We start from the raw sequence: 12,770 nt of genomic DNA, 5'->3' as shown, positions 1-12,770 counted from the left end.
TATATATATATATTTGACCTAAAATAGGATTAGGCGGAAGGAACAAAAGATGAAGAAAGGGCACAAGTTAAAGAGTTTTACATTGGGCAGATTTTAGCCCAAAAGAAACTACAAACCCAAACAGAGCTTGATCAACCATACATACCATACAAACCATTTATCAACCAACCAGACCCAGCCCAGTTTAGCTCTCATCATTGACCATCCTTACATTGTCCAAAGCCCGCTTCATTTTGTTTTCTCAATTTCTTAATAGTTGCAAAAATTAATAAATTAAGATTTTCTACACCTATTTCTCAAAGTCAGCCATTTAAAATATGTTATGTTTATCATAATATCTAAAAATCAAGAATATAAAGATTAAGTCTTGTTGATATCATCCATCAGTTTACAACGCATAAATTTTCTCCAGTCTTGTAAATACATTTCAGCATAGTTTTGTTGAACGGTAAAAGATGATGTACAAAGTTGATGAACACTAATAGTTTTGTTGAACGCTAATAGTTCTATTACCTGTTTGGAAGAACGTCTCTCTCTCTCTCTCTCTCTCTTTGAATCTTAGTTGATTTTGAAAATCAAGTATTGATTTTTTCTTTTTACAAGTTCATGTTGATCCAAAAATTGGCAGCTAAGCTTTCTTCTGCAGACTTTTGGTTGCTGAATCTATCAGCAATAGTATTTGGGCATGTTTGTTATGTGTTCTTTGTTTGTGCGTTTATGATTGCCTTATGTTTGCAACTTTGTTGGTTTAACTGATCTGCTATGCTTCTATCTACTTGCTACTTGACTATAAATTAAATTGGGAAAATAACTACAACACAAAGAAATTAAGATTTATTTCATACCACAGAGGTAAATTTTTTGGTCAATGAGATCTAACTTGAATGACACTTTCTCCTATAGTAAGAGCAAGGTGGAAAGTGAGATCGTGTGTTTGAGACCCACTATTTTTGTTTGTAATTTACCATTTAAAAACATAACTATTTGTGTAGTGATACTTTTAAGTTATGTTTGAGACCCACTACATTTATGTTATCTAGGATTTATTAGTTTTTAAGTTATATGTGTTAAGACAATTGGACAACTTATGTTAGTAAAGGCTTAGGTTTTCAATGATACGGTAGAATTTTAAACATAGCTTTATTAAAAACTAATACTAATTTGATCTTTATTCGCCCGGTCCCTTTGTAGCTTGCTTTATAAACTGCTACGAAAACTATATTTGAACAAACATCGAGATGGATAAGACGTGGATGTAGGAAACTCATAGATTCGGTGAGAAGTATTCAAAAGGTGTTGAACAATTTGTTAGTATGGCACGTGGTCACGTGGATGAGCTTAATAGGATCAGGTGTGCATGTCGCAAGTGTGCGAATCGTTATTATAAGCCTATAGACGAGATGGAGGATGATTTGTTCATTAATAGAATTGATACGAATTACACCTAGTGGGTATTTCATGGGGAAGAAGATCTGTTTCGTACAAATTTGCATGTCGATCATGATGATGAGAATGCAAGTACGGAGGATATCGATGATGTTGAAGAAATGTTAAATGATATCTGTATGGGTAGATTTCCGGATGGTAATACAGGTGAATCATCTACTACTCTAGGTCCAACAACCAATGGTTATGAATAGAAAAATTTTGACCAACTATTGGAAGATGCTCGAAGTGAACTTTATCCAGGCTGTAAGAAATTTTCAACACTCGCTTTCACTACGAATCTACTTCATATAAAGATATTTTGCAATATGAGTAACAAGGCGTTCGGTATGGTGATTGACTTGATAAAGAGGGCTCTCCCAGATGGGGAGACATTACCAAGATCGTATTATGAAGCAAAACGATTGAGGCGAGGCTTGGGTTTAAGTTATGAGAGAATACATGCATGCAAGAACTCTTGTGTGCTTTTCTGAAAGGAACATGCAGATAAAGCAAAATGTCTAACCTGCAATACGTCAAGATGGGAAAATGTCAAAGGTACAGGTAAGAAAATTCCTCATAAGGTCTTACGGTATTTTCCAATAAAACCGAGGTTGCAACCGTTTTTTTTGTCGAAAGATATTGCCAAAGATATGAGGTGGCAATAAGATGGGCGTCGAGATGATGGAAATCTAAGATATCCAGCAGATTCAATATTGTGGAAAGAGTTTGATAAAGAACATGTTCAATTTGCTAATGATTCTCGCAACGTGCGACTTGGTTTATCAAGCGATGGTTTTAACCCATTTGGTAATATGAGTACATCGTACAGTATGCGGGCAGTAATACTTGTGCCGTATAATTCACCTCCGTGGAGGTGCATGAAAGATCGGTATATGATGATGTCCTTACTTATACCTGGACCTAAGGCACCTGGAAATGAAATTGATGTGTATCTGCAACCATTAGTGGATGATTTGCAAGAATTATGGAATGAAGGCATTCTTACGTATGACTCGTCGACGCAAGAGAACTTTAAGTTGCATGCAGCATTATTATGGACTATAAATTATTTTCCTGCCTATGGAAACTTGTCTGGGTGGTCGACTAAGGGACACCTAGCCTGTCCAGTATCTAACACGGATATAGCGTCCAGAAGGTTGAAGTTTTGAGGTAAGTCATGCTACATGGCTCATCATCTGTTCTTATCTCAGGGGCATAAATGGCGCACAAAAAAATCTCTCTTTGACGGTACTGAGGAGCAAAGGCACCTAATGAATTATCTGGAGATCAATTGTTACAACAACTAGAGAATGTACCAAATTTGCCATTTGGAAAAGATGAGAACAAAAAAAAAAAAAAGAGAACGCATGAAGAGTGAGTTGAATTCGACGAAGAAGAGTATTTTTTTTAATTTGCCTTATTGGTCAACATTGAAACTAAGACACAATTTGGATGTCATGCATATTGAAAAGACTCAACAATCGCGAAGACAAAAGTTCCAAAGCTTATCTCACAGCCCATGTGGCTTAAGATATGCGAGTCATTTGAAAACAAAGATTGGAAAGTAAATATTTTTAAACTAAATTGACAACAAATCTAAAGGAGTACAATTTTGTAATAATTTAGTGAAAATTTGTCACAGGACAAGTCCACACATAATAAGAAGAATAGATCAGAGTTGAAGACCAATCACACATTCGGCTCTAGATCTTTTCTTAATCATCGCCATAGTGAGGTAACAATTTTATACTATTACATTATTTTAATAATTATGTTTTGAGCATATGTTAATTATATGTCTATTATGTATAGACAGGAGAGGAAGAAGAAGAGCCCAATCTAATTGACTTTTATAAGATCTCTCACACAAAGAAAGACGGGAAATTTGTGACTCCTCAGTGTGAAGAACGATACGTAAGTAGTTGAAATTTCTGCTTTCTATTAATATCTTGTCTCACATTGTTATACGGCTAACCTGTTGATTTTGGTTGCTTCTGCAAAATTTGATGCTAGAGAAGTTGGCTGACAAAGAGGTAGAAGTAGATGAAGAGGAAATATTTACACAAGCTTTTAGTGGGAAACGTTCTGGCCATGTTAGAGGGATGGGAAAATTTGTCATACCTACTCCATCCTCTTCTTCGCAAGTATATGGCACCCAACTCAACCTTGAGTTGGAGGAAACAAATAGAAAAATAGAGGAACTGCAAAATGAGTTGGTGGAAAAAGATAGAAAAAGAGATGAACAAATAGAGGAACTGCAAAATGAGTTAGTGGAAAAGGATAGAAAAAGAGATGAACAAATAGAGGAAATTAGACAAGAATCAAAGCGCCAATTTGATCTCCTAATGTCACGTGTTTTAGGTAAAATGGTTATGTGATAGATATGTTTTGTTATACTTTAATTGAACCCAAACAACTAATTTTTTACTGATGACATCTTTGTTTTCTTTTCTATATGTTATAGGAACACAAGGTGTGAATATTGCTCATTTTGATTGGAATGTTTAAAGAGACATGAAAATGGGTAAGAATTTTTCTCATTTTGTGATTTCTTTACTACTTTGATGGAATTTGGATGATTGATTTTCGGATGGAAGTTTGATTTTGGTTGAGTCTTAATTTCCTTGGTCGATGTGTTGAAAAACAAGTGCAGTAGCCAATTTCCGCTTATATATTAGACAGTTTAGAATTTTGTTGATTTCCTTGGTCGATGTGTTGAAAATTCACTTTAGAATTTTGTTCCCCTTGTTATTCAATGATATTAGTAGAAGCAGAGAGTAGATAATTTGATGGTAGGTGCAGCGTCGTTCAAATGTTATAGAAAACATGAAAGTGGATACATCGCCTTCAGTTTCGGTAACTTGGGGGTCGACAACATTCGAGTGTTTTATTTGTTTTGGCAAGGTGTTTTCTACATATCTTTTCGTCCTGATTTCATATGGCACAAAAAATGATTCTTTATCATGTTCAGGCTATCTTGGATGGCACAAACTACACTCTAGATGGCACCAATTACACTCTGATTTTGCATTTGAAATCTCTAGATGACAAAAATCTCTAGATGCCTGGTCCCAATCTATGTGTAGCTTTTCTTAAAGGTTGCAAGCTTTTGTTTTATGTGACAGGAGATGCCAAAGAGCCCATTAAAGGCGCTACTTAAATTGATGAAGCTTTCCTTACTCACCTCATTGATTGGGATAGCAATCATTATCAGATTCTTACGTGGTTCCGCAACACCACTATTTCATCCTATTTCTGTGCTATTTGGCAGTTTTGATGAAGGTAAGGGTGCTTGGAATATGAGAAAGCTGGTGTACCTCTATATTTCTCAATAGTTTACTTCCATGTCCTCTTCACTTTCATATAGTAGCTTCTCCCATGTTAGTATATACAGCATTGGAGTATCCTGGAATCAAGTGGATGCCCTTTTACACATTCAAAAAGTACCTCAATTTATTATTTTTTATTTTTCATTTTTAGGACACGTGGCATATTTTAGGAGTGACACGTGAGAGATTAACGAGGTATCGATTTTGTATTTTCCCATAGGTGAGGTACTAGATTTGACTGTTTTGGAAACCTAGAGGGAAAAAAAAATAAAAAAGTACAAACCGAGGTACTAAAAAAATACTTAACCCTAGTTTTTATAGCATGGATGCATTGCTAGAGATGATGCAGAACCTGCACCAAACGACAATACCCACTACCCACTTGGCCAGCCCAAGGAGCTATTGTAGGCCCAAAAGCCCACAATTGGGGCTGAATGGATTGGGCCTAAGCCAAGGGCCTCAGTCATATAAAGAACACTAGGAATATTTACGGTGAAGAGGATAACCTCTTCCAGGGATAGAGTCAAAAAGTTTTATGAGCAAGAACCAAAGTTTTGTAACATATGTTACAAACATTATTTTTTTAAGCAGTTGGTTTACTAATTCGTTATTTTTATGACAAAAAACTAAATCAATTTAATTGGTTTTTGCGGTTTTGACCGTTAGTCATTAAAAAGTGGGTATTTTAGAAATTTTGACAAAATTTGACAGAAAAGCCTAATGGACGACGGTAATTAAAAGAAATTGAAGGTTTGATACTCATAATTGAGAGTTTTTAAACATTGAGGAGTAATGTCAAAACAAGTGGAAGTGTATGGGGATTTTGTAAAGTTTCCCCTTTTCTTTTGTTGATTGATTGCCCTCTTAAATTTTTTTTTTTTTTTTTTTTTTTTTGAATCTTTCATAAATTTTTATTAAGGGTATTGTTGTCATTAGAAGGGACATTGATATTTTTTTGGTAGTTAAGAGGGGACATTGATACAATTGGTAGTTTAGAGGTGGGGGATATTGATAATGGGGTGATAGTTTGATATGGATATGTGTACTTTTCCTAACAGTTTAAAATTAAATGTTAACCTCTGAAAAAAAATATATATATATATATTTTATCCCTTGAAGTATTCACGCATTTGCATTTTGACGTCCCCAACGTTTAAAAATTGACGAAAGACCCCCACAATGTATCAAAAAAAATCGACAAAGTTGGCAAAAAAAACCATATGTCCATCAAATCTATCTATTTTGGACGGAAACCAAGTCATGTGCGTGGCATGTGACCATTTTCAACCAAAACTTTCGAAAATGCCCTCAGGGGTAGGGCGGGTATCAGGTTTTTTCCCACCTGACCCGCACCTTGCGGGTTTGGGATTTTCCAACCCGCCACCTGAGCCCAACGACCAAGATCCGTACTGGTCGGGTATTTGCGATGCGGGTTAAATAGGTGCGGGTTTGCGGGTCGGGCCGGGTTTATTTACTCAGACCAAAAAGAAAGAAAAGAAAAAAAAATATTAACAATTCTGATGAAGCAAACAGTAATGTCGGAAACATTGACAAACCACTGTTACCAGAAGAAACAAATGTCACCAGGAAACAACTTCAACCCATGATCCACTCCCACAAGCAAGCCATAATCTAACAAAAACCAAAAACACCCATTAACCAGAAAAGCGAAACCCACAACCGCAACTGACCCAAAACACATTCTTCAAAAAAACCCACATATCCATGATTTACTAGAAAACTAAGCAAAACCCACATTTTATTTCACAAAACAAATCAACACTAACAAAAAAATTTGACCCAAAAGCTCGTACCTTCCGGCCATTTGGGAAATCATTTGAGAATATTTCTTTCTTTCCATTCATTTCATCTTTCCCAAGAACCAAACAGAAAAGAGAGAGAGAGAGAGGGTACCCTTCAGAGATCGAGAGGTCAGAGGCGAGAGTGAGAGATCGAGAGGCAAGACTCGAGAGTGAGATGGGTCCGATGGGAGATCGAGAGGTGCGGTCGTACGGTGCGGGGAGTGAGATGAGATCAAGAGGATGAGAGGTGCGGTCGTGAACTCATGCAGTGCAGCTGAGTCAGACTGATGGCTGTGTTGAGGACTTGACTCTTGAGTGCTGGGTGAAAGGGAGAAAGCCGAATGGGTCTCTAAGCCTCTTAAGTCTAGGGTTTTTTTTTGTGTTTTAGCCTTTAGGAGCGGGTCGGGGCAGGTTCCTGCATAGGTAATATTAGTAAACCCAAAACCCGCCCCGCCCCATACAGGTTGGATATTCTTAACCCGAACCCGTGAAAATAAACACTAAACCCGCACGGGCGGGGTGGGGTAGGGCGGGCCGTGCCGGGAAATGTGGTGGGTGGCCAAGCCATTTGGGGGTGGCTCAGCTACCCCCATTCCGCCGATATGGGGTACCGAACCACCCATGTGTCCCATAGGGGTGGTCTAACCACCCCATATGCCCAAATGAGAGTGGGCAAAATCACCCAAAATGGGTTTGGAGGTGGCCAAGCTACCCTTATTCGGTCAGTCTTGAGATGGTTTGGCCAAAGGGGATGGCTCGGCCATCCATCACTTTTTATTTTTTTCTATTTGTAAGTTTAGTTTTAGTTTTTGATTTTTGATTTTGATTTTTTAATTTTTTTTTACTTTAGTTGGATTTTGTTTATTTTTGTTTATTTTATTTTATTTTATTTTATTTTTGCACTTCCCCCCCCCCCCCCCCCCCCCCCAAAAAAAAAAAAAAAAAAAAGTTGTTTATGTTTACACTTTAGGCACGAGGGCATTTTCAAAAGTTTTGGTTGAAAAAGGTCACGTGTCACGCATGTGACTTGGTTTCCATCCAAATAGACAGATTTTTTGGATGGATGGTATTTTTTGCTGTTAGATAAGAAAAAACACTTTTTCAAATTTGGATAGTCACCATTAAAAGGAACCGAACATCAAACTCTATATATCTGTATTTACTTTAGTTAAATATTATTTTTAATTATTTATTTGATTTGCATACGAGAGACAAAAGAGAAATGAATATAGAAGAAGCCTAAACAATTAAATAACTTTCACAATTTTGGCTTTTAATATTTATAGAGCTTCTCTTAAAAAATTAAATTTGAATAGAGTGCTTATTAATTGGCCTTTTTTTTTTTTTTTTTTTTTAACGGCATAGGAGGAGGGAAACTATTGACTGATGATGGAAGAGTTACCACGTTTATGGAAGAATTGTCATTGATGAAAGAGACAGTAACCAGAGATGTAATTCGTCAGTTTATGCTGCAGATCTATATAATGATTGTGATGATGACATTTCTAACGTATTGATTTGTAATAGCCCTAGAGGCTATTCGGTAAATCATATATTCTGTTTGGGGTCATAGAGTTTTCAACTTGCATCTTTGGCATTGAATGATGGAGCATTTTGCTCGAGATTGATTTTATATCAATGAAGATAATTCCTTGGTTAAAATTTTTTTGGGAAAAATACACTTTACCCCCTGAACTATCTGTCAATTTGCACTTTTAACCCCAATGTTTAAAAAATGACATTACCCCCCCTCCCCCAAAGTATCTGACATTGACATTTGACTCCCATGAAATACACTTTACTCCCCTGAAGTATTTGAATTGACACTTTACCACCCCGAAGTAACTAAGTTTTGGGAGGTAAAGTGTCAACTCAGGGAAAAGTTATTTAAAGAGTTCATATCCTCCTAACTTAGGTACTGAAATTTTTTATTTTTATTTTTAACTCTTAAACTAAATCCATTAAGCTGGTTTTTCTCTCTCGCGAAATCAAAAGTGCCAACATTCTCAGCTATCTTCCTCTCTTTGCCACGTTCTCTTGGCAACCCAAGATGTAAAGGACCTCTGCTTCCACGATTTCTTTTTAATAATTTTATGAACACTATTTGATGGAGAGACTGGAGTGCTACATATAAGAAAGTGCTGCCCACAATTTTGATAATAAAACTTGTTAGATTATATGTAGTGCTATCCCATGTTGGCTATGTACATATAGTGTCTGTATTATTAGCCTATATATATAGGCCCCTTCTGTACATTATTCTGTATGATTAAATATTTAACCTTATTCTCAACATGGTATCAAAGCACAGGTTCTGAATCACCTTTAAATTTTTTTTTTTGCATCCTATGTTTTTTTTCTTTTTTGGCGTCACTAGTGTTCTTCGGTTAATCTCTCGCTCTGTTCTTTTCTGTTCTCTCTCCTCCCCTCATAGTTTCCAAGGGCTCAATATACTGCTAGAAACCTCAGAAGATGACCGTTCTAGAGCTACCGCACACAGCCTCATCGGAGTCCTCACGCGCCGCTTGAAGTCTTTGCCGCTCCGCCCCAAGTCGCCACGGTGGTCCATTCGCTTCACTCAGGCTGCCGTTCGATAGATTTCCTTCCAGTCACTCCAGAACTAGCAAAAACGCCTCCATTCAACGCTGTACGCACCCTCATGCGCCACTAAAAGATCCACTCGTAAGTTTCATGCGCTCAGGCGCCTCTAGCCCTTCAGCGCATGGTCCACACGCACTACGGTCTTCAGACTACCACATCAGCCTTTGTATCATGTCAGCCCTATTGCCATTACAGCACCACTGCCACGTCAGTCTTGCATTGACCATTGACCTTTGACTTCTGCTAGAGTTGATCGTTGACTTCTAGAGTTGACCAAGTGCTTTCTACTCTATTTTTTCTTCCTGATTTCATATTTGTGGTCTGTTTTTTCATTTGACCCTTCTAGAGAGCATAAAACGAGATTCTTCTTCATGTTCAGACTGTATTGGATGGCACAAACTATATGGTGTGGTCTCAATCTATGCGCAGCTTTCTTAATGGCCAGAAGCTTTGGCTTTATGTGATTGGAGAGGTCATAAAGCCAGTTAAAGGGGCTTCTGAATTAGATGACGCTTTCACCATCCGTCTTATTGATTGGGATAGTAAGCATTATTAGATTCTTATGTGGTTCCGTAACACCACTGTCCCATCTATTTCTGCTCTCTTTGCCAGCTTTGATGAAGCAAAGGGTGCTTGGGATATGCTTACATCTTGTTATTCTTCTGTAGATGGTGCTCATGTGTATCAGCTTCTGTTTGAGCTTTTCCATCTGAGGCAGGAACCTAGCCAGAGTATTAATGATTTTTTTGCTCGCATGAAATTCTTATGGAACCAAATTGATGTTTGTGATCCTATTTGGAAGGATCCTATTGATGCCGAGATGTATGTTACACGTAGAGATCAACATCACCTTCACCAATTTTTGATGACCCTGAGTGATAATTTTGAGCTTGTTTGTGTGCCCGTACTGTGAGTGGTTTATCTCCAGCTGCTTCATCTCTAGCTACTCCCTCTTCAGTTGCTCCCTCTGGCTAGTCATCAGGATCCAGTGTCACCTTATCTGTAGCTAACTTCGAGGCAATAGTCAACCAGGTCATCCTATCTCATTCTAGTAATGGATTTTCCTCTATCCTCTTAGTCTTGCTAGGTACCTCTTCCTCTTGGCTCTTTGACTCTGCTTGTTGCAATCACATGACACCTCACCCTACTTCCTTTACCACATCTGCACCTTCACCTCATTTCTCATTGATTTGCATAGTTGATGGCTCCACTATGACTATTAAAAATATAGGCACTATCAATACACCTTCCCTTTTTGTTCCTGTAGTTTTTCATATGCCTGAATTGTCTTTCAATTTTCTTTCTGTTGGGCAACTGTGTGAACTTGGATATAGACTTGTTTTTGACTTTTCTGGTGTGCATGTGGAAGATCCTCGTACGAGCCAGACCCTTGGGACCGGGCGTAGAATTGGGCGTATGTTCGAACTCTCATCCTTACACGTCCCCATGACTAGCATCTCTGCTGCTGCCTCTTCGTCACCACCATCTCTTACACTTTGGCATTCGCGTCTTGGTCATACATCTGCGTCTCGCGTACAATTTTTAGCTTCAAAGGGCTTGTTAGGTTCAGTGTCCAATAGTTCTTTTGATTGTATTCCATGTCAACTTGGGAAACAACCGGCATTGCCATTTAATAATAGTGAGCCTCATGCTACTTCTTCTTTTGATTTAATTCATTCTGATGTTTGGGGACCTTCTCTTGTTGCTAGTATGAGTGGTTCAAGTTATTTTGTTATTTTTGTTCATGATTTCTCTCATTACATTTGGGTGTTTATAATGAAAACTCGTTCTGAATTATTAGTTATTTATCACACTTTTGCCAAAATGGTTGAAACCCAATTTTCAAAACCCATCAAAGCTTTTCATTCTAATAATGCTTTAGAATATGCTCAACATGATTTTCAAGCCATCCTCAAACATTATGGCATTGTTCCTCACTTGTCGTGTCTAGGCACCTCATAACAAAATGGTTGAGCTGAACGTAAACTTAGGCACATTTTAGACATTGTCTGTACTCTTCTTCTTTCCACATTTGTTCCTACCCCATTTTAGGGTGAAGCCACTCTCATAGCGGAATAGGATCCTCTCCAGTCCATTTTAGAGTGGAGAATATCCAGTTTATGGCTAGGATTTTTTCTTGGAAATCCTAAAGTCACAAATTAGACACCTGTCCACTAGCAAAAAATAATAATAAAATATTATTTTATCTTAAAAAAAAAATTAAAAAAATAATAATAAAATAATAAGGGGTTGTTGGCCACCCCGAAGAGCCAAACAAAATTATTACTTTTTTTTTAGATTTGGCCCGTGTGGTTGGCCAGACTACCCCCAATGGCCAAACAATTTTTTTTTTTTTCTTTTAGATTTGGCCCTTGGGGGTGGCCAACCACCTCTTACATTTTTATTATTTTATTTTAATATAAAAATAATATTTTATTAGTATTTTTGTTAGTGGACAGGTGTCTCATTTACAACTCTAGGATTTCAAGAATAAATCCTAGCCATGAACTGGATATTCTCTAGTCCAAAATGGACTGAAGAGGATCCTGTTCCTCTCACGGCTGTCTACATGATCAATATGTTGCTACCCCTATCCTTCATAATTGCACTCCTCACGAGAGGTTGTTTGGCTCTATCCCCTCATATCACCATCTTCATGTTTTTAGTTTTGCCTGTTTTGTTTTACTCCAACCTCATGAGCGCACCAAACTCGAGCCTCGTTCTCGGTTGTGTTGTTTTCTTGGATATGGAGTGGAACAAAAGAGCTATCAGTGTTATGATCCTGTGTCTTGTCGTCTTCGCATCTCCTGTCATGTAGATTTTTGGGAGCATCAACTATTCCACAAAGTCGGCAAATTCAGCATGCCATCATTTCCTCACTTTAATACTCTTCTTGAGATTCCTCTTTCTCCAACCCCCACCAGCAATGTCTTGCCAGAGTGTCTCTCGCTCGAATAGCTATCATCTTACACTCTTGATGCCGCTCCACCTATGTCCCCAGGTTCTGTTCCATCCGAAGATCCGGTCTGTACTCCACCACCTAACCTTCGTCGATCCACTCGAGTAAGATCTCTTCCATCCCATTTACAGGATTTTCATTGCTTTCATGCCTTAGCTACCTTGCGTGAGTCTCACTCCTTTCGTGAGGCCTCCAGTAACCCTCTTTCACAAGCTACGATGAAAGAGGAACTTGATGCTTTACATAAGAACAAGACATGGGATTTGCTTGACTTGCCTCCTGAAAAATTTGTGGTTGGGTGTAAGTGGGTATACAAAATCAAGACTTGTTCTGATGGTACTATTGACAGGTATGATAAGCGTCGAATATTGCATATTCAAGTCCCTTAACTTGTATATGTTAATTCTTTAGCATTGTTATTTGTTTGATTTTGTGTTGTTTTATTGTTTTCAAGTTTTAAATAGAGATACAAAAAATACCATTGATTTTGGGCTTAAAGCACACTTTGAGAAGACCTAGAAGATGTGGTTAAGCTTAACCAATCATAATAGAGGACCAATATGATGTGGTTAAGTTTAATCAAATTAAAGAAATAATTAAATCGAAATTTCTTTAATTTGAGTTAAAATCGGATTGGATTCAAATTTGGAT

General features: G+C 37.6%; 1 protein-coding gene and 1 pseudogene across 1 annotated transcript; both read left to right on the top strand.

Moving 5' to 3' along the window:
• Window positions 1-1,238: 1,238 nt before the first annotated feature.
• LOC148584565 (uncharacterized) lies at window positions 1,239-2,597 on the top strand (annotated as a pseudogene).
• Window positions 2,598-2,914: 317 nt separating this feature from the next.
• LOC148584564 (uncharacterized) lies at window positions 2,915-3,936 on the top strand. The gene is made up of 5 exons (XM_088518507.1): window positions 2,915-2,992; window positions 3,071-3,163; window positions 3,241-3,342; window positions 3,429-3,789; window positions 3,893-3,936. Exons 1-5 carry the CDS (start codon window positions 2,948-2,950, stop codon window positions 3,934-3,936), a joined length of 645 nt encoding a protein of 214 aa, XP_088374633.1. The 5' UTR covers window positions 2,915-2,947.
• The last annotated feature ends 8,834 nt before the right edge of the window (window positions 3,937-12,770 follow it).

This window comes from Corylus avellana, chromosome 7, assembly GCF_965113065.1.
Source record: "Corylus avellana chromosome 7, dhCorAvel1.hap1.2, whole genome shotgun sequence".
Lineage (NCBI taxonomy): Eukaryota > Viridiplantae > Streptophyta > Magnoliopsida > Fagales > Betulaceae > Corylus > Corylus avellana.
This window is presented reverse-complemented; position numbering and strand designations above follow the sequence as displayed.